The sequence below is a fragment of the Cyprinus carpio genome, chromosome A5 (genome assembly GCF_018340385.1).
Source record: "Cyprinus carpio isolate SPL01 chromosome A5, ASM1834038v1, whole genome shotgun sequence".
NCBI classification, from domain to species: Eukaryota; Metazoa; Chordata; class Actinopteri; order Cypriniformes; family Cyprinidae; genus Cyprinus; species Cyprinus carpio.
In genome coordinates this window covers 22,065,009-22,091,139 of record NC_056576.1, presented here as the reverse complement: position 1 = coordinate 22,091,139, position 26,131 = coordinate 22,065,009, and the positions used below count along the sequence as shown (strand labels likewise).

General features: G+C 38.3%; 2 protein-coding genes and 1 pseudogene across 8 annotated transcripts in view; 2 read left to right on the top strand and 1 right to left on the bottom strand.

Annotated features, from left to right (window-relative positions):
- LOC109104824 (misshapen-like kinase 1) overlaps positions 1–4,472 on the top strand; it is a 41,994-nt gene extending 37,522 nt beyond the window's left edge. For all 6 annotated transcript variants that reach the window (XM_042756503.1, XM_042756501.1, XM_042756502.1 and 3 more), the window contains one exon: positions 145–4,472. In XM_042756503.1, the coding sequence (XP_042612437.1) occupies positions 145–228 (84 nt within the window). In that variant the 3' untranslated portion in view covers positions 229–4,472. The remainder of the gene's footprint in view (positions 1–144) is intronic.
- Positions 4,468–23,552, bottom strand: LOC109105200 (guanine nucleotide-binding protein G(I)/G(S)/G(T) subunit beta-2-like). 2 transcript variants are annotated; one of them, XM_042756506.1, is made up of 10 exons: positions 23,425–23,552; positions 12,084–12,193; positions 10,771–10,809; positions 10,572–10,678; positions 9,702–9,765; positions 9,242–9,404; positions 8,934–9,000; positions 8,237–8,438; positions 7,926–8,142; positions 4,468–5,883 (listed from the first exon to the last, which is right to left on the bottom strand). In XM_042756506.1, exons 2-10 carry the CDS (start codon positions 12,138–12,140, stop codon positions 5,777–5,779), a joined length of 1,023 nt encoding a protein of 340 aa, XP_042612440.1. In that variant the 5' UTR covers positions 12,141–12,193; positions 23,425–23,552; the 3' UTR covers positions 4,468–5,776. The 2 variants fall into 2 exon arrangements, with proteins under 2 accessions (XP_042612440.1, XP_042612439.1); XM_042756505.1 differs by lacking the exon at positions 23,425–23,552 and adding an exon at positions 19,208–20,044.
- Positions 22,744–26,078, top strand: LOC109104827 (annotated as a pseudogene).
- The last annotated feature ends 53 nt before the right edge of the window (positions 26,079–26,131 follow it).

Here is a 26,131-nt window from a genome sequence, read left to right as displayed (position 1 = left end):
ATGTTTTTAGTCATTAAAATAAGGTGGTAATTAAAAATCGTATTTAATACAATTCAGTTGAACTACACAGAAAAATTATCTTCTCACAAAGCTTATCCACTTTACATTGTAATCATGTTTTTTTTTTTCTTTCTTTCTTTTTAGGTGTTTTTTGCATCAGTGCGCTCAGGTGGCAGCAGTCAAGTCTACTTCATGACTCTCAACAGAAACTGCATTATGAACTGGTGAAAGAGCTGCCACATAAACAGATTCTGCTGTGTGCACACATACAAACACTGAAGAGATAGTCCTCACACATAACAACACCCACATACACTCTCACACTCTGTAAATACACAAACACACACACCTACGTATAGAACACACACACACACAGTTATTTACTTCACATCTTCCTGAAGACACTCCTTCATTCTCCTGTGATCTCTGAGCCAACTGTACAAGGCGTGTGTGCGTCTGCCATGAGCGCGCTGCTGACCTCTGACAGAGCAATGTTGTGTTCATCTGATTCCACATGGGTTAGCTTTCAGCTCACTGGGGCCAACGTTCCTCACTGCTAATATTTCTGACCTTTTTAGGACCAGACAAAAAAAGACTAATTGTACATTATTCTACTAGAAATCGTTCAATTGTTGCTCGTCTTGTGACGCAGCAGCGGTGTGTGCGTGTGTGTGAGAGACTTTATAAGCTGCTCTGAGCAGCAGAAACAACTTGAAACCACAGTGGTGTGAGGTGGTACTGCAACATCTGTAATTTTCCATTTCCACTGTACAGTGTAGTAGTCGTTTGTTCTTGGTTGCATTCAGAGTTTCAGATAAAAGTGATATACTGTTTTCTTTCAACAAGTAGAAGTTTAGAAACGGATTTAAAAATACAAGTTTTAACCTATTCTGAGACGGCTTCCCTTCTGAGCAAGGGAAGGTTTTTCGCTTTCTTGATGTATAAACAATAATCTGACGCCTATGTCACCAAACTGTTTGTTTGATGGAAACGGCGGTGGCCGCTTACGGAGCAGAATCCAGTGTTTTGCTTTTCCACTAGTCAGCTGGTGAGACCAAGTCACCCACAATGAAGCAACAGTCTCTGCTTTCGCGTTTCAATGCACTTTTTTCTTTCTATGTGGGAAGTATCATCATATCTACTACAGTTTGATATTCTCCGTACGTAAGCGTATTTGGTATTACTCCTACTTTTATTATCTGCTGTTCTATAGCTGTTCTATTGCAATACGTGCTGTGTGCTCGTTCTTGTTCGAAGTTTTACGAGGGAGTTTCTCTTGGGTTATTTTGATTTTAGACAGGAAGATACAGTAAGTTAACTCCGGATATGATTGAAAGCGCTTTTTGGCAGCATAAACATATAGTTCACAATGTAAATTGTATGTAACAGCCATGATCATATACTCATTTGTATTCAGTAGGCACATGATTTTTTTTAGGTCTGTGTAATACACTTGAGAGCGATTTCATAACCGAGTCGTGTTTGTGCTGTCAAAAGTGCTTGATTGCTTATGGGAGGTGTAGTTCTTTTAGGCAGGCTTGTAGTTCATCAGGGATGTGTGCATTTGATCAGACTTTTTTCTTTGATATTTGGACCCCACCATTAGCAACACAAAAGTCATGTTTTAGACGAAGACTTGGGTGGATTGGAGCAAGAATATTCTTTCGTTTATCTGACAGTGTGCAAATGAGCTGCATGTGTGTGTATGCGTGAGTGAGTGAGTATCAGTGGGAAATATTCAACAGTAACATATAGTGGGATCAGTATAAAGCAATAGTTAAAGGATTATTGACGGGTTTGTGCTCAGCTCTGCAATACTAGACCAGAGATTTTTCTCAAGCGTTTCACTCATTTCCATGCAGATAATCAGCATTTACCTAAAAAGAATACCTTCACAATCTTCACCCTATTTGATGGAGATAGTATTATACCATTATATCACTTAAATGCTGCCTTTACAAATAAACGTTTGTGTACACCAATCACAGAAGAGTTCTAAACAGTTTTGTAGTTATGAACACTAAATGATTTTAGCACTGATTTGTACAGAAGCTTGTGGCGGTACAATCATCATCTATTAATACCTAATAGCCCCTCCCACTGGACATATTGCCTGCTGTCGCACAGTCTAGACGAGCACTAAACACCGATGACACATTCAGTAAGTCATTATTAAAATATGGCAGTGCAACACTTCAGACAAATAATTATAAATAGTTGCATTTCAGAGAGAGTTAGATTTTTCATCATCTGTTAGTGGGCAAAATTAAACCGAACAGATTCACTCTCTCTGAGATTTACTTGGTTTGTGCCCCTCATCCTTACTTTCTTTCTCTTACTTGCTATAGAACTTAAGCATTTTCCTGCTTAGTAAATCAAACTGCCATGTTTACTGAAATAACAGTGCCTTGGATTGGGGTTGGGTGTATTTGCTTGATTGTGTGCATGTGTGTGTGTGGGAGAGCGTTGAGCATGTGATTGTTTTAATAAGAACTGAAGTTCAGGGAAGAGAAAAGTCCAGTGCGCAGTTAGGAGTCTTGTGCCAACAAAGTGCACTTAAACTGACAATAGCCAGAGTACCAAAACAGGCTCTTCTCACTATGTTTTAGCACAAAAGCCATGCCATAATGAGTTCATTCCTCCAGTTTAAAGGCAGTGCATTCCTCTGCAGTATTTAGATGTTTGCTTACCACCAAATTACAGTCCAAACGCCCTACAGTTACATGACAAGACCAGCTCTTTGTTGTGGAGTGCATGATGGTGATGCTTTTAGCTCGTATATCAGTGGCTGTATCGTTTCACCAAACAGGGAAAGCCTCTGGTTTTCATGCTGGAGGTTCACGAAAGGTTCGGGTTGTCATGGTGAGGAGCTGCTCGCATGCGTGTGATGTAACAGTCCCCAGCATTCCCAAGAGCTCTTGGAATTTGGTGCGATTTTGCCTTTATGCTTAATAGTAAATGTGTATAACTGCGTTCACACTAATGGATTGACAGATTTTACGTTTTTATAGAAGAATTATGATGTAAGGAATAACGAAATTAAAACAGAGTGGAAATATGGTTTGCTAATTAGATAAGGAGTTTATATTAAGATTACAATGGCCTGTCAGGATGATGGAAATAGAGGAAATATATATATAAATCCCTGAAATCTTCTTTTTTACCTAGATGTACATTTATATAAAGGATTTAATGAACGTAACCTTAAAAAATAGAACTGAATAAAAGAATGCAATGTTATATAGCATTTTTCTGGTTGAAGAATAATCATTCGAGCACAAAGCTTCTGCCTGTCGAGCTGTACATACGGCTGTACTTTCATTTAGACTCGTCTCTCTCCCCTCTTTTTCCAAGTGAGTGTTATAAAAGAGAGCGTGTGGGTGTGCGACTGTGCATGTGTGAATCGGAGAGCTATTTTTGATCCGCGTGTGTGCTGTTCATTATTCCCTCAGAGGAAAGAGTGTGGGGGGGCGGGAGAGAAAAGACAAGACCAGTCGATTGAGGACCAGAATGATCAAACATACATAAATCATCACTGGACTCAAGCCACAGATGCGACTCCGGTCATGTTTGTAAATGCCACTGACGAGCAGTTGAACATTTTAGTCTTTCGACAGCAGCTGACCACAGTACAAAAGCTTGTATTGAAATGTAATTCCATGTGTCTGGGGTTGTTCTGAAGGTACACACGTTGTTGGCTTTATTGTGGACGTTATTGAATGTAATCAGTTTGTTTTATTCTGGTCTATTAAACTGATCTGTCGGATTGAAGGTTTGTAAGACTTTTACAGAATCCATGGTTTAGGTGCACATGTAAAGAGGATATTTTACACTCCATCCCCCAGATTTGAACAAATGTTTATCATTAAATGCCTGTTCTCTTTTATATCCAACGAGAGCATCATTTTAAACCAATCAGTCTTTAAAAAGCTAGACTAGTTCATGTGTAGCAGTCTTCGAGAGACGCGGAGCTGTCTGGTTTTGGTTTTAAGGCCTTTACTGCTGTGTTTGAGGTTATTTATCTACTCTACATGCTATTAGCACTCTGCTAACAAGTGGCATTTCTCTTGTCGTTCTCTAGTAATACAAAGTTAATCCCTTAGCTGATTTTTGTAAAATATTTACTACTCCAAAAAAAAAAGTTCATGATTTGTAGTTCTTTTACTTTGTGATTTTGGTTCAGTCTCATAGCAGTAGCCAGGAGAGGTTAAAGGTTGTTTTGGAGGTCTTGATAAAGTTGATCCTCTGTGATGGGTTGATTATCATTCTTTTCATTTAGTTTTTAAAAGTTTTTATGTTTCAGGAAAAAAGAAAAAAAAAAGTTGATGTTTTGGACATATTTTTAGTGTTTCTGTTTAGGAGAGGCAATGCTTCAGATGATTTTAAGTCTTAAAGATTGAATGCATTCACAAGTCTGTAACGTCTCAATACAGCATTATTTGAAAATTAAAAATAACTTGATCTCTGTTAAAGTGGTGTAACTCTTTATTCCTTCAAGCTCATTTTATTAGATTCTGTCACTTTTTTTTAAACAATATATTTAAATTCACTTGTTTGAGTAATGTTATTAGCTTTCGTGTGCTTGTATACTTTTATGGCATATAAGATAATTATCAAATAGAGTAAATCAAGCACAAAAACTCAGATGAGTCAATTAAATGGTTTAGTATAAATGCATACTGTTTGCTGTGACTGAGACAGAAACCATAAAGAAGTGGTTCTCTACAAGTTTCTGACTGGGCTGTAGTAGATATTAGAAAAAAAATAAAATTTGAAACACAAATTTTGATGGAAAGCTTTGCATCCAATCCAACTCTCCAAATTTTGGCCCAAATTTGTCATACACAAGTGTGTTTTTATCACACTTTTATTGTTTATGCTTTTACAACACTGTCAGATAAATAATTTTGCTTGTCCAATGTGAAGTCTGGATGCCTAAAAAAACAAAAAACAGCCGAGAACCACTTTTATGAACAGAGTAATTTCACATAATAAATATTTACGCAGTCTTGTGAGCAACTGTGGTCACACATTTAGTGGCACAGATTTTTATTGATTGATTTTCAGTTTTCTTTATTCTCCTTAGGGTGCGGCACACAGGAAAACATGAATAAAAGCTTTTAAAAAATGTCAAATCTAAACAAAAATGAAAGACAAAACATCATATATTTACTTGTATACTGGATTATGCCGGCATACGCATCTATAAAAACATGGCCTACATAAAGTGTGCTCTAAATCAACTAGGACAATTCTTGATGGGTAACTGTCTCAGGTCTTCCATCTCTTCAACTCTACATGCTCATGGAAGTCAAAATAATAAAAAAAGATTGCTCTTGGATCAACACCCACCACTTAGAGCTCAAGGTTCAGTCTCAAAATAAAGCATGTCAAAAGCATGTGAAATAAATGTTTTGGATTTCAAATTAGACGGCTCACTCAGTGCACATTTCTCCAAATGTACTTGTCTCTTAGTAAGTGAATGTACCATGTAGGTCCAGCAAACCCTAAGTAAGGTGGGAAAAAAGTAAGTGTGTGTAAACATTCCTGTTTCAAACTTGTGGTCCAAACCTACCTATAGTGTGACTATATGTATAGGATTATGTCGCACTGAAGAGTTTGGTGTAAACGTGTAACTAATTATATATATATATAGTATGTACAGTTTTTTGTCAGGCATGTGTCTGTGTAGGCAAGTGTACATCATATGTACAGTAAAGTACATACATTGTGTGTGATGAGTGAATAATGTGTACAATATGTGAGCTGTGTGTGGTCAGTTCCAGATCTTCAGGAAGCTGTCCCAGGAACCTGTGCTTACAGCCATGCCATCATCTGTGACCCCGAGACAGCTCACACGATTGTCATGGCCAGCCAGCACTCCTGTAAGAGACAATGAGTGTGACGGGTTAAAGTGTAAACATACAGTTTATATTGGGCTATTTCAAAACCCTTTTATTTGTGGATTTCCCACCTCATGCACCATGTATATACACTACCGTTCAAAAGTTTGGGATCGGTAAAATCTATTGAAATGTTTGGAAAGAATCTTGTATGCTTAACAAGGGTGCATTTATTTTATCAAAAAGACAAAGTTATTTTGTGAAATATTACAATTTTACCAAAAATATTTTAATACGTTAAAATGAAATTTATTCCTGTGATAGTAAAGCTGTTGAAAACAGTTGTGCTGCTTAAAGTGCCCCTATTATGCCTAATATTGTTTTGGGAGTCTCCTACAAAAGGATTACATGCATGCAAGGTCAAAAAACTCTTTTGTTTTCTCAAAATATGCATTTAATATCACCTCATTTTCCAACGATTCTCAAATGATTCATTCGAAGCAGTTCAAAGATTCAGTCTTTCTAAACCCCTCCTTTCCGTGAGCCTGCTCTGCTCTGATTGGTCAGATGGCCCAGTCTGTTGTGTTTGGTCCACCGTGTACAGTATGTGTCGGAAACGATACCCCCGCTGTCATAGTTCTGTATTTTAAATGCTCGATAGAAAATATAAACATCTATTATTTATCATACATACAGGTTGTGATTCAGTGGAGCAGCTGGTCAAAATAAACTGGGTTCTGAGCCATCTCAAAGACTAGAATACTCAAGACATGTCACTCCTATAGTTTTGAATGGGGAAAAATGCAATGCTCAATATGGCTGCTCTATCAAACGAAGCCCCGCCTTCTGAGTAAAAGAGCCAATCGTTAGTCGGTAAAGTCAGCGCGTCACTGCAGCTGCCGTTAGAAGTCCCGGTTGCTATAGAAACAGTCAGTGTTCTGAGACGTGCGCCTGAAAAAGAAGCTTTTTTTAACGCTATTTGAATAAAAGAAACAACATTTATGACACAGTTGGTGTCCGATTTCAATGGTGATTTCAAGTATGATATTTAATCTTAAGCTTGGTGTACAGTTTTGAAGAATTTGATGTTTCTCCATTCAAAGCTGCACCTGCATGCCCGAAAGGCATTTCAAAGATGGCCACCCAGTGACAAGACTTGCCTTAAAGGGCAAGAGTTTTGTGAATCCCGCGTTGAACTCAGAGATTAGAGAAGCAGTCATCAGTAGAATGACGTGTTTGATGGAGGGTCAAGTTGTTCGCGGCCGGCCAACGTAGAACATAGGCGCGCATTATGCAAATGTGCTACTAACGACTCGTTCAGGCTGTTCAGAATCAATTCTTTCTTTAGTGAGCTACATTACACACTGCATGAAAAGTAATATTTGAAATGGCATAATAGGGGCACTTTAATATTTTTGTGGAAAACTATTTTGTGATATGTTTTTCAGGATTCTTTGATTAATAGAATTCAAATTTATTTGAATATAATCTATTTGAAATATAAATCTATTTTGACATTATTATTATTATTCTAACATTCTCGTCACATTATAATTGTCTAAATAAAAGTAATAATTTATTTAAAATTAAAATCGTACTGACCCTAAACTTCTAAATGGTAGTGTAAAAATGAAGTAAAATAACTGATAATATAAAATAAGTATTATTTATAATAATAATAATAATATGAATAATTTCCATATAAAAGGCATATAATTTTTTTTATTAATGTGCATTTAGGCAATGTATTTTTAATATTGTAAATATAAAGTACTCTATGTGAAGTAATCTACATTATAAGCAAGTGTAGCAATGCAACAAAACTATCTTGCACTGTAGGCAGTTCTGTTTTATCAGTGTAAGATCGGTGTAATTTTTTTACGGTCTGATGCAAGAATGAAGTGTTTTGTTACACAAGTGTGTTTTGCATTTGTGTAAATACCAGCGCCAGATTATCTAATCCCCCCCCACACCACACACATCATATCATATATAATTATTGTTCAAAGACCTCACAATTTACAAATGAAACATTGTGCAAACGGTTACTGTACTGCCACGAAATAATGCCAGTATGTTCACCTGCTCGGTCTCCCTTCATGGCGTCCCAGATGTTACAGTTAAAGTCATCATAACCGGCGAGCAGCAGACGGCCAGAGCGGGAGAAGGCCACAGAGGTGATGCCACAGATGATATTATCATGAGAGTATAAACACAGCTCCTGATCCGCACGCAGGTCAAACAGCCTGCAGGTGGCGTCATCAGAACCAGTTGCGAACGCACTGCCGCTGGGGAAGAACTGAGAGATTGAGGAGAAAAGAAGTGAAAAGCAATAGTGATCTACTTTGATTCTGCAACATGTATGTATTTGTTTAAGCAGCGCGTTTACTCACACAGACAGCGTTGATGTCTGACTCGTGTCCGGTGAACGTCTGTCTGCACATGCTATCTCTGATGTCCCAGAGTTTAATAAAGGCGTCACAGGCCCCCGAGATGAAGGTCCGTGAGTCTGGAGCCAATGACAGACTCATCACATCTCCACTGTGACCTGAGAACAGCGTGGTCTGCTGTCCGGTCTCAATGTCCCACAGAGCGCTGGCACAAACACATAAACAAGGTTAAAACGTACAAACTGCACAGACATTATTGAATTACGTAAGTGTACATTCAAAAGAAGCTGTAACTGAAAGTGAAGGGTCTGTTTGATTGCAGTAATTCTCAACTGGTCTAATCACGGACAGCAGGGAAAAAAAAAACAAATGCAAACAACAAAACACAAATAACCATTTAATCATGCAAAATAAACAGGCTCATCAACTTTTAAAAGAGAGGAGAAATACTGATTTCTGTGTTTGATATTAATTAAATAATATTAAACATTCTATTTATTAACACATTTCAATTGTACATTGATATTAATAATATTTTTTTTAAAAAATCATGTTTGATTTTAAGGACGTTTGTGTTCAGATTTGTACAACAGACAATTCTGGTACTATGGTGGGGCACCACAAATTTTGGTCCTGAAGAAAAAAACGAGTTGAGAACCACTACATTTTCAGTGTAGTACAGTGTTGTTATTGAACACACCAGGTTGTGTCTCCTGAACTGGTGATAATTTGATTGTCATCTATGAAACGGCAACAGGAAAGGTAACCTAGGAAATGAACAGACAGGAAGTCAACATGAAACTGCATGATGGTAGAATCTCTATTCTTTTAGACGTACAAAAAAAACATACAGAAAAAATGCAGTCATGAGCAGTGCATTTGATTGCTACCAGTAACAGTATACAAACTGATCTATGAATCAATTCTTTGTATAAAAGTTATTAATGTTTATGACATTGCTTTACTGTTTCGGTGTAAATGAAGGTGAGTGTGTGTGTGTTATCAAACCTGTGTGTCCAGGCAGCTCTCGGCTGACTCTAACATTGCCCTCTCTAGTCTTTAAGCTGTATATGGAGCAAATGTTGTCCAGTCCACCACAGGCCACAAAGTTTCCTGATGGCGCATACGAACACGTCATCACCCATGATGACCGTAACGGGATGGCATGAATCTGAAATTTATAATATTGAACATACACACAAAGATTAAACAGGCTGTTGAAAATCAGATAACCTTTACGAGAAAATATATTACTCACATTTTGCCAGTGTTAGCTATGAACTGTCTTCCTAAATATTTTTTTTTTACCTGATGAATATAATGTGACTTTACAATATACTTACTACAGGGATAATCAACCTGTCATTGGTTTACTTGATGGTAATAGTTCATAAAAAGCTTTTGGTTACTAGCTCTAAACTACAGTACTTGGCTGCACCAAGTGTAATAATATGATGGAGCTACAGACCTTGTTTGTAGTGTAGCTGTCCCAGACAATGAGTTTTCCATCCTGTGAGGCACTAACAAGAAGCCTGAGGATAAGATAAGAAAATGGATATATATGATTATAGATAAAAAAAAAAAAAAAAAAGAATATATGGCATGAACTCAGCATTTGATTACTCAATTTCCGGCGACATGACTACATACAACGTCAACGGACAACACTGTAGAATGAACAATGTTGCCAACTTTTATTAAGATTTAGCTACTTTTCAGACCCCTTGAGCGACTTTGTGTCCAAAAAAGCACCTAGCGACAAATCTAGCGACTTCATGGACAAACCTTATTTCATTCATTTCATTTTCATCAAGTAAGAAAGACATTACAATAATTTACAGCTAAAAAAGAAATAACAGTCAATTTTATAATGGGTACTTTTCTGAAATAAAACATCTTCAAAGAAATGTTGGTGACAAATATGACCTCTGAAGGGTGCAGCTTTCGAAATGACACATAGTTAAAAATATATGGACATCAGTGGACTGGGATGATGATGAAAATTATGTAAACTAGAGTATACTTCTGACTTTAGTTATTATAACTGTACAAATGGCTCTACTGCAATATGTCCATGGAGTATAGAACAGCTCACAAAAATCATATGTCTTTAAAGAAATTTGTTTCTATTGTGACAGTAGTGCAGCTGTAGATGATTGGCCAACAAAGATTAGTTAACATGCGGGTCAATGTGTCATGTTGTTCATTGTCTTCTGTGCCGTCAACAGGTGCAAAACCAAAGCCAAGTCACAAACCACTGAGTCATGCTCATCTGCTACTCATAACATTTTTTTGTTCTCTTTGATGCCAGGTGTAAACTGTGAATTGTTTGAGATACCTGGAGTCTGAGCCCCAGTGCATGGCATAGATTTTAGCCAAATGCCCACGCAGTGTGCGCCTCGTCCTCATCTGTATCCTCCCCACCGGATCCAGGCCTGCTGTTATCTACCACACACACGCATAAATGCCACATAAATGAAAACCCACAGACCTCTGGAGATCACCTCATCCAGCTCCTACGTGTAATTACATCTCACCTGAGTGAGTGTGGAGTCTCCACATGCTTTCCTGGCATCCTGAGGGACAGAAGACTATGTTAGTGTCCACCATTTGCACGTGGGGGTATGGCCAGTTTTTAAAATGATCAGGATCTCAGTACACACTTAATTTTGAGTGCAGTCTCAGGAAAGCCACTATTGCATCACTAGAAATTGCTTATGACATCCATACTGCTCTAAAAGCCACACACAGTAACTACACCAACACTTTGTCTTGAAAAAAATTATTCGATTTTCTCAAAGATATTTTATTGTATTGTAAAGGGTTATGGCTCTCCTGAACGTGCCTGTGAAGATTCAGCTCAAAATACCATGCAGATTGTTTATTATAACGTGTTGAAAAGTATCATTTTTGGGGCAGGTCTAAAAAGTGCTGTTTCAGAGGTGTGTTCCCTTTCATGAAAGTGAGCTGCAACTTCCCGCCTGACTCTAGAAGGGGGCGGAGCCTAGACGTCTCTGCTTTGCATATGGCAATAAACAGAGAGAAGAAGCAACATGAGTAAGAGTGAGAGATCGGTATTCAGCAGTACACGTACCAACCGGACAGCAGAAGAAACAATAATGCGAATTAACCAGACTGTCTCGGAATGGTAGTTTGAATCATTTATATACTTGTATAGTTTTTCACAGCCGATATTTGTAATGATGGATGCGACACAGCTGATCGCACGCAGACAAAATGACAGACATGGCACAACACACGAGGCTTCTTCGAGATGCATCGGCGCTGCGCAGACCAATCGGTTTATGACATCATAGTATCGCAAGAGCAATTCAAAAGCATAAAGAGTCATTTGCTCTATTATGTCTCTCGTTGTACTTTGATGTCATACACCGATCCTTCTGCGCAGCGCCAAGGCATCTCATATGAGCCTACTGAGAGCTGAGGATATGGTTATACGCGCCTGTCAGTCAATAGCAGTGGGCGGGGCTACTGCAATATGACTTCATATTGCGGATAGGATCCAAACCGCTCGTTTTTTTGAGCATGGTTTGGTTTTGTGAAGATTTCATTCTAAGATGATTGTGTACACTCAATTCCAACCCACATTTCTGTCCAAACACCTTGTAAAAGTGGATTTTGCATAATGAGAATCAGTGCAGATTTTAAGACCGAAATTAACCTTCATATAAGTGTATCATAAGCAGTAACATCATAAACACAAATTTTGTTCATTACTATATGCAAGGGATAATGAAAAGCCAACTGTCATTATGGCAACATAAACCCTGACATGGTGATCAGGACCCCAGTGCGGTTTATTTTTAGCAGTATCAGTATTAGGACTCACTCTGATCTGATTGCGCAGTTGCTCAGCCTCCTGACGAAGCTGCTCGAGCTCACTCATCTTGAAATGGCCTTTAACCTTTACCCTCTGACCTCTCTCACCCCCGCAGACACCTGTAGAATAAAACATGACATATGAATAACATCAGAGGCCACAGTGTTCTAGCTGAACCCAGTTATGAATCACAGACAGTTTGTAGGATTGACAAGCAGAACAATACAAATGTTACATTGCAATTTGAAAGTAAAAATGTTTTTCTTTTGTTTTTAATAAATCTTGATTTTAATAAGTCTTTTGGTAAGATTTTTTATTGTAATAATACGTATAAAAGATGTGTTTAATACTGATAATTTCATAGTGCAGATGTCCTGCGGGTTTATATTAACATTACAGCATAATCTTTAATCTGGTATAATCTGGATAAAAACCTATAATATAATAGGATTAATATTCTGGGAGCCATTCCAAACAGAAACAAGACGGTAAATAAAAGTGTGTGTATCAGATAGAGAGATTTTTAATTTCAATCATTCAGTTGTTCTAAATTACATTTTATGTTGTTTGCTTTGGCAATAGGTCTACAAAATGTACTTTTGGCCATGCCAATATAGTTGATATATATGAACTGAAATGTGAGAAAGAATAGGTTGCCTGACCTGAAACCATACATGAGGCTCCACATTTAAATTGGCATGCAAAAACACACAGGATTTTTGCATGTGTTTTTTACACAGTCAAATGTGTCACAAATCATCAACCAATCCCATAGTCTTTCGGACTTTATGAACAGTTCTACTTTGCATGTTTCCAGTTATAACCCAAAGATCTCAGTATGGCTATTGTATCAGTGATGATGGGAGCTGTGAGACACAGATGCAAAAATGATTGTTATTACCCCCTTACCACACATACTTATTAGAGAGCCTTAACTCCCTCAACACACGCAAACACCACACCACTGCAGGAAGAAAGGAATTAAGCAATGCATAAGAATCAATCTGTTAGGAAACTCCACAAAAAGCATAAAAGCTACACACACCCACTTGAAAACTTACTTCCCAACCCATCATGGAGAAAGAAGCCGCAATGATGTATAATTCCATTTTACCCACAAAACCTTTCACTCAGATAAAGGGCTTAGATCTGAGGAATCTTAGCTAAACTGGATGACTCAAACCTCTTCTGCACATTTTAAGGTCTTCAGGCATGTTGGGAAAGCAGCAGCTGGTTAAGGAGAGAGGGGTTAGTTATCCTCCGGTCCATACTAGTGCATCATAATGCCTTCTGGACTGATGTTTGAAATCAGTTATAGGCTATATATGGGTTGCAAATAGCCTTAGGATCAAACATTATCTATTTATCAGCCTACTGTTTTTTTATCTTCTTTGCAGCGGGGTTATATTATTGTCAGCACTATGTAAAATAATACGACTTCATACATTAAATATGACTGGAGGGGGCTGTCAGCTAATAAGCACCAAATTGAGAGCAATAACAAGGCCACCACCTCGGAGTAGGCAAATGTATTCTCCGTCGACATAGAACACATGTAAAATGTTTTTACAGACAGAAGCTCATAAACAGAAAGATGAGATGTGGAAACAACATGGTCCATCATCACGCTGCCGCAGAATGGCGGCTGTACAGAACTATTTTTGGTTAAATTAGCGTTCCATCACCGATACAAAAGCGCCCAATACGAATCATATGTTCGTTGCGTGTGTGTCCTTGGAGTTATGTTAGCATGAACTATAAAGGAATGTCAGACATATGCACTCTCTGCATATTGCGAGTAAAGGGAGAAAAGTAAGCGGCATCGTTTACTGACACCAACCGCTGTTTTCACTGAAACCGCATCCTATTTAAACTACGCATCCTTTTAAACCCAGGAGACAGCTGCAAAACGTGCGTTTGCTTGGTCACATGGGTTACGTTTATATTTCATTCATTTCGACCTATGCCCAGAACAACAGGCATGTGAAAGGTTAACCTCGGTTAGTCCTCTTTTATCTTTCTACTGTGGCGGCATATAGTCTACTTAAAGATGTGACAGAATTCACATACAGTGCTTGTGTTTCCCCTTTAACCCTTGTGCTCCTCATTTGGGAATCACACTCTTTGCAGTCAAAAGTGAGCGCAGACACATATTTTTGTTCAATAATATTTGTTTATTTTGAGAGAATTTTGTGGTACTAATTAATATTTATGCAATAATCAATAAAATAATCAATTAATTAAAAATAAAAAAAAAAAAAAAAAAATCAATCAATTAATGCAGTATTTAAAATTAAAATAAAGCAGGGGTAGGCAACGTCGGTAATAAAAAAAAAAAAAAAAAAAAAATTGAAAATAGTAAAAAAAAAAAAAAAAAAAAAAAAAAGGGCCTCAATCAATTTTTAATGCATTACATAAAAATAAAATAAATCCTCAAGAGTATACAACTTACCCCAATCAAACACACCCTAACAAACAGATCAACACCTACACTAAGTACGAAGGCTACAGACAAGTGAGGGTTTTTTCCAGAGCACTTACGAAGGCATTACAATTCTATAAAAATGAGGGTTTTTTATCCAGAGATTGGATTTAAACTCTGTTGTAGCTGAATTATTTCTTGCTGTCCACTTTTTTACTGCATTGTAGCTGAATTATTGATTTTATTATACATAGTTGCAGTGTTACAGTCACACCAGTTTATAGGTGTGTGTGTGTGTTTGACAGAAAACCATGACTGTGACTATTTTTTAATGACCACTTAGCTTTTTCGAATCATGCCCTCATTTTTTTTTGTGTGTGTGTTCACATACCAAGTGCCATAAAAGTTACCAAGTTTCGTACCATTCTGGTGAAGCTACGATTTTTAAAAATTCAAAATGTAAAATGTAAAAAAATTGAATTTCAGTCAGAAGTGACCGAAGACCGCACAAGGGTTAAGGATGTTTAGTTCAAGAGCCGGACACAGAATTCATGCTCCTGATAAACTGGATATGTAGAATGAATTCTGGGGGGCTAGTGTGGCAGCATATACTTAAAGATGTGACAGAATTCACATACTGTGCTTGTTTTTTTCCCCCCTTTAAGGATGTTTAGTTGCCTGTGGGGGTTTTTCCCCTTTAAAGGGATGGTTCACCCAAAAATTCTGTCATTCATTACTCACCCTCATGTCATTCCAAACCTGTAAGACCTTCGTTCATCTTCGGAACACAAATTAAGATATTTTTGATGAGATCTGTGAGCTTTCTGACCCTCCATAGACAGCAAGGTAACTACCACAGTCAAGGCCCAGAAAGAACATTTGTAGAAGTTGTAAGAACATTATTAAAATAGTCCATGTAACATCAGCGGTTCAACCTACACGACTGGGGATCACACACTACCAGACTTTAAAGGGCACCTATTATGCCTCTTTTTACAAGATGTAAGGAATAATTGGGTTTAATGCTCTGTCATGGGGTGTCCTCGGGTGTGCATTATTCCTCTAATAATTCAACAGCCCGGAGTCAATTATTCCGCTTATACTATGGTTACCACACCTCAAGACATTGATCAGATGATATATTTAAAGGGATTCGTCCGTTTTTTGTACTTAAATCGCTATTGTGAGTAGGATTCTTTCTTCCGCTTCTCATCCATTGCCTCTTTTGCTGGTTCCAAAACGTCATTTTAAATCTGGTAATTGAGGCTTGAGCCGTTGATAGAATTCTAATGCCGTTATTAATTAAGTAATTAGAAAGAGAGCGAGAGAGACAGAGACACACAGAGAAAGAAAGAGAGAGAGAGAGAGAGAGAGAGAGCTTGTGTGAATTAGACTGCAGCAGCGTCTCTAAACAGTGCTGTTATTACCTCGCTATTGAGAAATGTCATGTGTATTTACTTTCGGAAAATCGTCTGTCATGTTGTTGTTTTTGTTAGTCCTGTAATTTCCGTTATTATAGCTTTACTATATGCGAAGTGATATGGAACTGTAATGCGGTCCAGAGAGCTGCCTGGAACTACGTTCGCCGTGCGTTTCCCAGAAAATAATTGCACACGTCAGAACGTTCGTCAGCCAATCAGATTCAAGCATTCAACGGCCAATTTCAATGCAATTTCCCATTGCAACCAACGAAGTTGCTAACTTAGTTAGCAACTATGGTTTTGGGAAACGCACCCCAGATTGTTTATTATAACGTGTTGAAAAGTGTCATTTTTGGGGCAGGTCTAAAAAGTGCTGTTTCAGAGGTGTGTTCCCTTTCATGAAAATGAGCTGCAACTTCCCGCCTGACTCCAGAAGGGGGCAGAGCCTAGACATCTCTGCTTTGCATATGGCAATAAACAGAGAGGAGAAGCAACATGAGTAAGAGGACCAGTTTTCAGCCATACATACCCAGTGCTTGAAGTGGGCCAGTAGGCACCGGTACACAGTACCTGCACTTCTATATTTTAGTCTTTAGAGCAGTGGTTCCCAACCTCGTTCCTGGAGGCCCCCCAACACTGCACATTTTGCATCTCTCCTTTGTCTGACGCAATGATCTGAATCAGGTGTGTTTGATTAAGGAGACATGGAAAACCTGCAGTGTTGGGGGGCCTCCAGGAACGTGGTTGGGAACCACTGCTTTAGAGAACCTGCACTTTTTTGTGCATACCACCACTTCTGACATGTTGCAGGTACTCTGAGTAAAAGCGTCAGTGTCTGGGTAATTAGAAATGTCACTAGATAAATCATACTACACAGACGGGATCACCTCTCATCTTGACCAATCACATGAGCGAATTCAAGCGGAATAGGTCTACCTCATGTGTGGAGTTCCAGAGCATGTCAGGGGAGGCGCATAGAATAGTATAATTAATTAATTAATTAAAAAATTATGAATTATTGATTACTAATTTGAATCAGTACTTTATAACGAAAATAATACCTTAAAAATGAAAAGATGGCTTTTTCAAAAACATAATTTTAAACTGGTAAACTCCTGGAAAGTCCAAGGATCAGACAGTCACTTCAAAACCGCACTAATGCAGAGAAAACATGGATGATTTCATCAGAGATTGCGGAGAGAATTGTGACTTATGTCCAGATGTCATTAAATTATTCTGTTCAGCGTGTTTTTGGCTTAAAACCAAGAGTGTTTAATAATAGACGCTGGCTGAAGTTGGTTAGAGGTTTAGCTATTCTGAATGGATCCGTATAGTAGGTTTAGTGGTCTTCGCGTCTCTCTGTTGTCCTGTTCGGTATCGCAGACTGACTTGTGCTAATTTGTATTGAAAACTTTTATTTAAATATTGGTTGATATATTTATAGTTGCAGTATACATACATTGTGAATTATTAAAAAGTACATATTTATTTAATAAAAATAAATAAAAAAATAAATAAATGGGTGGGTGGGGTGAGTACCGGCACTTCTTTTTTTCCAATTCAAGCACTGCATGTACCAACCGGAGTCAGACCCAGAACAAGGAAAGACTACAGCAGAAGAAATTATGTTATATTAACAAAGTTCGGGAGGAGCTCGTACAGATAATTAACCTGGCCAATTCATTATCAGCAATCATTTTGTCTATCCTATCAGCTCGAGAGAGAATCTACCTTCATTCTCTGTAAGTCTTTCAGCATCCTTCCACCACCCCAACTCCTCACCATCAACCTGTTCCTACCCTAGGGGGGGCATTCTGGGTCTGGGCAAAATACAGAGCTCAGAGCCCTTTTCCCAGACAGCAGGCCACGAACCAGAATGTCTTGGTAGTTTGAATCATTTATGTACTTGCAAATTTTTTCACAGCCGCTTTGTGATGATGGATGCGACAGAGCCGATCGCACGCAGACAATATGACACAACACTGAGAGCTGAGGATATGGTTATACGCACCTGTCAGTCAATAGCAATGGGCGGGGCTACCTAAAAATTGTATTCCAGCCTTAATCAAACACTAGTACCCATTTATTGGACACTATGGTGTAGGGGTTGAATGACTTCGGATTTTTTTTAAAGTCGACATTTATGTGATAAAAGTCCAGTCGGCTAGTCACTGATGACATCATTAATGAACAAATAAGCCTGATCCTTGAGCTGAGACTCGAACACCTTGTGCACAGCTATGGCATATGTCACAGCACTGTTTCTCCTATAACAGCTCATTTTTATCAGTTCTTTCGTCTTTGGGTCGTAATATTTCTTACAGATTTCTGCTTGTTCTAAATCAGATAATAGCACAGTAAAGATTCCATTTATAATGCATTAGTGAGAGAGCGACTGCGTATGTGAATTAATCCAACCTCGTCAATCTTAAAGTGTCATGACAGTGCATTAAAGTTGACTAATCAACTAGTCGTCTAGTCTGTGCAAACCTTACACTGGAGTATTCAAATTGGAACTAGTAAAAAAAAAAAAAAAAAAATCTACCAATAAGATTTGAAATTACCAAAATAACCATTCTGACTAATCATTACATATGACAAGCAAAAAAGCAAGTGCCAATAGCATAAGCAAGAGACAAGTAAAGTTAACAATTTGGTTAAATACCAGTGTTGTATAAACACAAATATTAAAAACATATATACTAGTGAAGCTGAAATATATACTAGCAACCATCCCAGTTAAGCAAAAAAACATTAGTACCCACTGAATATTAAAAACCTGTACCAGTAACAACTGTAATGCTTAGTAGGAAGTGAACAGTATACCTAGTGGAATCATTATATAATGAAAGTGAAAATGATACTAGTCAGTATTAGATTTATTACTAGTCATTTAAAACAAATAATTTATACAGCAATAAATGTTGAAGCAGCTTGCCATAATCAGAGCTGTGGAGTGAGTAAAGCGCTGGAGGCTGCGGCCAGCTGAAGTACAGGAGGCTTCTGCTCCATCAATTCTCGACTCATGGCTAAAATAAGACAGGCAACACCTATAAAAACAGATGTAATGTGATATATAATCTCCTATTGATACTCCTATTCCGACTGATTGCGAAAAACATCACTGATGCGATTTTGAGACAAAACCAGTAAAATCCCAAATGATCGAAAATAACATAGTACAAATGAACACAAACCAATTTAATGGTATAAAACTTACTACTTTTCATCCATACGGCTCATCTGGGTCACAACATTCAGATGAATCTTAGGAAATAATATAGGCCTACCTGTTAATCTTCCTGTTTGGCTTTTTGTCTCCACGTAAAGTGAGTGGAATGCAGAAGTGGGTGGCGGAAGTAATTCGCAGGGAATTTTTCTGCTGGAAAATGATTAAGACTGCATACTGTCGGATTTCTCCTAGTGCTAGTTAGGCCTCGGCAACTGTGTGTTTCATGTGTGAAACGAATCAAAACGATGTTATCATGAAGTACAGCGCTACCATGTCGCCCTCTGATCGTTTAGTGAAGATGGAAAGAAGCCTTTTCCACGGTATTCCTGGTTTCAGTACACTGTGCTATTGGGAGGGCAAAAAACTTATTTTGCGCTTTAAATTGTATAATTACCGACAGATGTAATAAGTTCAAATACAGTAAAGCTTTCAAATCAAGCACATGCCGTCATTGTCTTTATACTGCGTTGCTTGATCCTCGTCTCTTTCCTCCCGAGTGTCGTCTTCCTCCGTCTTCCCGTTCTGGTCTCTTCGTTTTGACCGTCGCTCCTCGTCCAAGAAATGACCAATTCAATACAACGCGAGGCCGTGGCCCTTTAAATAAATAAAAATTAAGTAACCAAAATCGACTTGGCTATCTCTCCGGAGGCGCATACCCATCCATCAGTTCAGATGTGACTGTGCCAGAACAGGAGGCGGGGTGAATTCAACATAAACAACAGTACGGTTGTTTTCTAAATAATTCAAATAATGTGCCGCTCACTCTGCTGTCAATTTAGTCCCAAATGAAATCATTCGGTCTGCACCAGAAACACGAAGCATCACATATGCGCGATTCAACCACACCCATTTTATTGCGAATGTACCACTGCAGCGCAGACCTCCACCGACAAACAGCGGCTCAGGGGGGTGAACAGCACCTCACACTGGAACACACTCGAGTTTAGGCCGCTAAAGCTAATATCAGGTCTGTGGTGAAATGTGGAGACCTCAGTTTAAACGTTTGTGGGAAATGACAAATAAATTAATTGGAGAAAATGGTGACATTCTACAGAATTCCCCCTACGCGCTGCTGAATGAATACATGAATGCGCTCCTGAGCGGAGTGTTGCCAGATCGCGCAACAAAAGCCAAAAATAGGCGACGTCCCATAAGAAATATAGCGGAGCTGAGAAAAGAGAATAAACTATAATAATAACTATAGCGATAGAGGACGTGGCTCCAACACTAGGTGGGGGTATTTGGAAGTGCCATTAGTTGGTCACAGTTTGTCTTTTTATTCCAGTTTTACTACTAATTTAATTATGCTATAATTACTCACTTGTAGGCTATGTTCTTTAGTAACTTTTAACTATTTAAATAGTTACAAGTTTCTATTCTAGTTTTACCTGGTACTAACTTAACAGACACTAGTACTCATTATAAACATTATTATTGTGTTTTGGAGACCTAGCACCAGCCATAAAATAAATAGTCTACTCTGTGTGTGTGTGTGTGTGTGTGTGTGTGTGTGTGTGTGTGTGTGTGTGTGTGTGTGTGTGTGTGTGTGTGTGTGTGTGTGAAGCTAGCCATATATTGAAAAAAATAAAAACAAACAAACAAAAAACAAACGATTATAATAGACGGACATGGCAACACCGTCTGGCTGTATTAACAGTATGCCTGAATTCAAACGATTGCGTAGTTTACTAATATGTAGCCTATAAACGTTCATGTATTAATCTTTTTTTCTTGTTGAGCATATTTAATGATTTGTTTTCCCCCAGTGTTTTTCGAAACATTTCTAAAAATACCAAACATCCAGACAAGTTACCGACCTCACACTTTCTCAGATTACTTAGAGATGTAATTAAAATTCCCTTGTAAGGGCACTCAGTAATGCAATGCACACTTTCTCTCTAGAGACATAAGCTGCCACCCACCGGAGACACACTCCTAATTACACCTGCCATAATTACAAGATGAGGGGAGGGGCAGACAGATTATATTTTGTACTACTGTGCGCTTACTGATTGGCCCATATTAAAATCTATGGCAAACTGGATTGTCTATGCTATACTATTATGAATGAATATCAAACAGTGATTTATTTATTTATTTTTTAATTTATTTCTACAACTCTGCACCTTTAGACTGGCCCACACATTATGAGCAGCAAAATATGGTTTATCATCAGCATGCATCCCCCCTCCCCAAATGTAGTGATGGTACATTCCACCTGCCCTATTCTCCATAAGGGACTGTAGTATAGCTGTGGATGGGTTGCCCAGCAACACCATTTTCACAGACCCATGCATGCAAGCAGTATGTGATTGGATGGACATGAACTGTTCTGCATTAATTCTCCACATATATATTCACAGCCACTTAGGTAGGTCACATAGTATCTTATCCAGTCTACGATGTAGTTAACTTGATGATAATAAGCAACAAAATGTATAGAAATGTATGTAAAAGCTTTAAAAAGCTTCCCTTCTGGCAGCAGATGAGATGGACAGAATGAAAGGACGGGTGAAGAACATGAGGAGTGCAATGTTTTCACACTCCTCTCCACATGGGCTAAACAGGGCTCAGGTTCACAGGCACCAGAGAAAGGGGGTTTCACAGTCCAGATTTTGGTGCAACAAAACTGGGTCTAAAATAAATAGAGTTTGTGTTTTCCACTTGTCAGCCTCTAGAGTGCGCTATTGCTCTTTCTTACAGCATGTTTGGGAAAAGAAAAAAAAAAGAAAAAAAACAATTGCTGTCCAAATGTTGCCATCATTTGAACTAAGGCCACATTATAAATCAAAGAATGTGTTAAATATGGAAATGCTGAAGAAAAATTTGTTAATCGTTCATTTCCAGCAATGATTAAAAAATATTGAGCAAAAATGGACAGTATGCTATTCTCTGAAACGTTGGGAACATTTTGGTGTTGTTTGATCTTTCATCCAACTAAAACTGTAATGAAGAAGCAGTGTTTAACCTAGTGTTCTAGTGCAAGGTCCCTCAAATGTTTAATCCTGTTGTTTGTTTAATCAAACAACCTCTACTAGTGCAAAGGTCATATGAAAACAACAGTTTCATATATATATATATATATATATATATATATATATATATATATATATATATATATATATATATATATATATAGAAAGCAAGTTTGTAAATCTAAACCTGTCATAATTTATGCAACACATCTGTTCTTGAATTGAGATTTTAGAGATTACCATATGCTTTCTAGACAGGCAGTTGCGAAATATTTTCTCAATGTACTGTTTTTTATTCCATGCAGATAGGCTACATACTCAGAACAAAGTGGAAATACTCATTTCCTTTGTCACAGTGACGATTCTTCTCTGACTCCCTGTATTGAGGGGAGCCAAAGAGCATTGCATCTCTCAGTAACAATTATATTAATTTTTTTCTATTTCTGTATAAAGGACATTCATTCTTGTATGGATCCGTTTTCATACTTAACTCATTCACTCACTCAAAAAATAATTCATTTTTTTTTTAAATCTATATATATACTGTAAATAAACTACCGATTGATTCACAAGGAATGGCTCTCAGAACGAAAACTCGAAATCCCAGGCGGCTTTTGACGTCATTATTCTTCGACACTGACAGTGACGACAGCAGAAAGCGACAGATTGAGTGAGATTCACAAAACACTTTGGGGTTTCTGTTCTTTTAACATTGCAACCAGGTAGAATCTTCGAAGTACTACAATAGTGATGGAAGTGAGGCCGTCAACTATTCTATTCTAGTCCTCAGTTAGCTAAGACAGAAGCCAAGTCCGCCTCTACTTGAGCTCTGCAATCACGTATGCAACATTACGTCTCAGTGAAACACCGCCGGGGATCGTAACCATGACTTTGAGCATGGACATCAGCGTTTCTTTTCTCAAGTGCGAACTCGCCTCTACTATCGACCAGGCGGTAAGATGCGCGGTCGAAACGGTTTTAAAAGAAACAGCGCGAGTTGTTGGCATAAAGCTGGCCGCGGCTCGTAGTGCAGCCGCAGAGTCGCACCGCGAGAACCAGACCCTGCGCGAGAGACTGGAGCTCTCCGAGAGCGAGCTGAAAGCAGTGCGCTACTACATGACCGCGGCTGAAAAGAACATCAAACAGTGTTTACTTCTCAACAGAAGCCAGCCCGGGTCAAATGCCGTGCGCCCAAACGCAGACGACGCACTTCTCGTGATTCCGTCACGCGCTGCGGATGGAAGCCCCGCAGCACAGGCGCAGAGCAGAGATTCCGCCCGCAAGAGCTTCCGAAACTCACCGGGAAGAATCCACAGTCCTAAAAATCTCCCTAGTGTTGGCCTCTGTCTCCCCACGGTGCAGTCAGACTGGCCTCGGGAGTGTGTCAACCGCAGAAAGGCAAGAGGGCCTTCAGTCGGCACCAGTGACCCCGCGACCTCACAAACTCTTGTGGAAAACAGCCCTGCTCTCTTCAAACCTCACGAATGAGGGTGAAAAAGGTTAAATGTTATTATTGTTTACCATTTGCCAGTAGAATACTGCCAAACAACCACATATATCCACAGTACTGTGTGTGTATGTGTCTTTTATATAGTAGATATATATATATAAACCACATATATCCACAGTACTGTGTGTGTATGTGTCTTATGTTCCACAGTACTGTGTGTGTATGTGTCTTATGTTTTGAAAATATGCAATTTGATGCACATGTCATTATTTATATGAAATTCTGATAGCTTGTACTGTAATCAATGGGACTTTTAACTGTATAACAGACTGCTAGCATATAAATATCAGTTGTCACTTGATCATTTTTATGATCAAAGCTCTGCAGTTTTAATTGTGGAGGACGAAACATAATGCAATGCAATGATGATTGAGAGATGAACAAATAAACATTCCTCGAAAGCCTCAAAAAGTTAATTTAACATTATTTTATCATGGAAAAAAATATTTAGAAAAGATCTATGCAAACTTAAGTTCAGTAAATTTTTATCTTGAAATATTGCTAACATTATGAAAGTTATTCTTAGTTTTCATTTCACAGCAAGATTTCGCAGCAAAACATTGTGTACCACAATCTGAAGGGGGGCTTTTAAAAAAATTAAAGGAGTTTTATATGCTAAATATATATAAACACAAGCTTTTCTTTGTTTTATAGACAACAGTTCTGCAGTAACAGGCAGTGAGAGGAGACATGAGGAACCAGAACATTCAGGCCCCTCCGCAAACCCCCCTGAGGATCCGTCTGACATGACCAAGTTTGAGTTTGAAATGAGCACACCTGCTGGAAATGTTAATGAGCTGGAGCTGATACAGGTGATGGAGGACTCTGATGATGTCAAACAGGGCACCATTAAAATTGAAGATGATCCTGATTCTCTTACATTAGAGCCTCCTTCATCAAATCTAGCTGTAGCATCTTCATCCAGCTCCATGCAAGAGTCACTGCAGATCTCCTCGCCTTCAGTGCGGGAGAGTGATGGCGATGCTTTGCTGGCCTTGGCACCACCTGTTAGTAGTGACTCTGGGTTCAGCAGGACTATGGAGAGCCCCGATAAAGTGCACCGCTGCAACGTTTGTGGCCGGGGGTTCAGACGTTTCTACTGCTTGAAAACACACCAGCGCATACACACAGGAGAGCGCCCGTATCCTTGCAGATACTGCGAGAAACGCTTCCGCCATTTGGACAGCTTACACAAGCACCAGCGCATTCACACGGGAGAGAGACCGTACCGCTGTGCTGAGTGCGGATGCTGCTTCAGAGAACTTGGTCAACTCAAAAAGCACAGACTCAAACACTCACCCACATTTGTTTCTGCTACCAATCCCACCTTCCCTCTCCTCCCAGCCGGACCCTCCTATGTCTGGCCACATCTCAACACACAGTCTTTGGATTCAGTCTAAGCATGTGATGGTATTTTCAAAGCATGGTAATTGTGGAAACTTGGTATATGGTATTACAGCAGTATTGAACTGTGTTACAAAAACAGGTTGAAAAGATAAACAAACCCGTCCTTTTAATAACAAATGGAATAACTTTTCAAATCAGGGACATTAAAATACAATAAAGCTACACAATCAAAATTTATAAAGTAAACAAATGTTTCAAACAGATTAAAGTGCTTAAGAACACAACTGTAAGGAACAATAATAAAGAATTAAAACGTGTTTTAATCCAGATTAAAATGTGCAAGTGTAAACAAATGCTTTTTATATAATGCTTAGTATTAAGAACTTAATATCTGGTGTTTTATAAATACCATAGCAAATACAAAAATCTGAATGGTTGTTTTGAAAACATTTAAATACAGTTTGACTTCATTCAGTTCAGAAACAGAAATTTGCATAGCTCTGCTCTGTGTGTATAGGGGTAACCGCTATGTTTCTGCTTTTCTATAAGTGCCGCCTACTGTCAGAGTGTGAATTTGCATTTCCATTCAGTCTGTCTGCTGCTTTTTTCTGAACTTCAGACCAAAGTGAAAATCAGACGGCATACTCGCAATGTCATAAATTTGAACTGGTTGATGGAAAATAAGCTAATGTGCAGTCTAAAATTCTCAACAATTCAGAAAATAAGTTACCCAGAACAATACTGTATGTTCATTACCGCGATGTATCATGTTACCAACTACCAGCACATCTCTAAGTCAGTCAAAGACCTAGTGAATGAGGATTATGAGGATATATGTTGTGGCACAAAACACCCCTCAGATAAAGTTTATTCAGTGACAGTTTGGTCCAAAAACAATTGAAGGTATATTGGAAGATATGTATTTGCCTAATTGTGTGAACAGTTTGTCCATTGCACAAAAAAGTCATTGCATTTCATTTAGATCCATATGTACAAAATACCTCATCAGCAGGGCAACATAACCATAAGTTGTTTTTATGCACTACTTTAAACATTTAAATGGGTTCCAGATATGATTAAACTTTCACAATAAGGTATTTTCTGGTCTTGAGAATTGATTTTACTCTCTGATTATCGTACAAAAAAAAAA

Coding starts and splice junctions, on each gene's coding strand:
- LOC109105200 (XM_042756506.1), bottom strand. CDS start 12,140: ATGAGTGAGCTCGAGCAGCTTCGTCAGGAGGCTGAGCAACTGCGCAAT. Junction 9,766..10,571: donor CACTGGGGCTCAGACTCCAG/GTATCTCAAACA, acceptor TCTTATCCTCAG/GCTTCTTGTTAGTGCCTCAC. Junction 8,143..8,236: donor CAGACATCAACGCTGTCTGT/GTGAGTAAACGC, acceptor TCAATCTCTCAG/TTCTTCCCCAGCGGCAGTGC.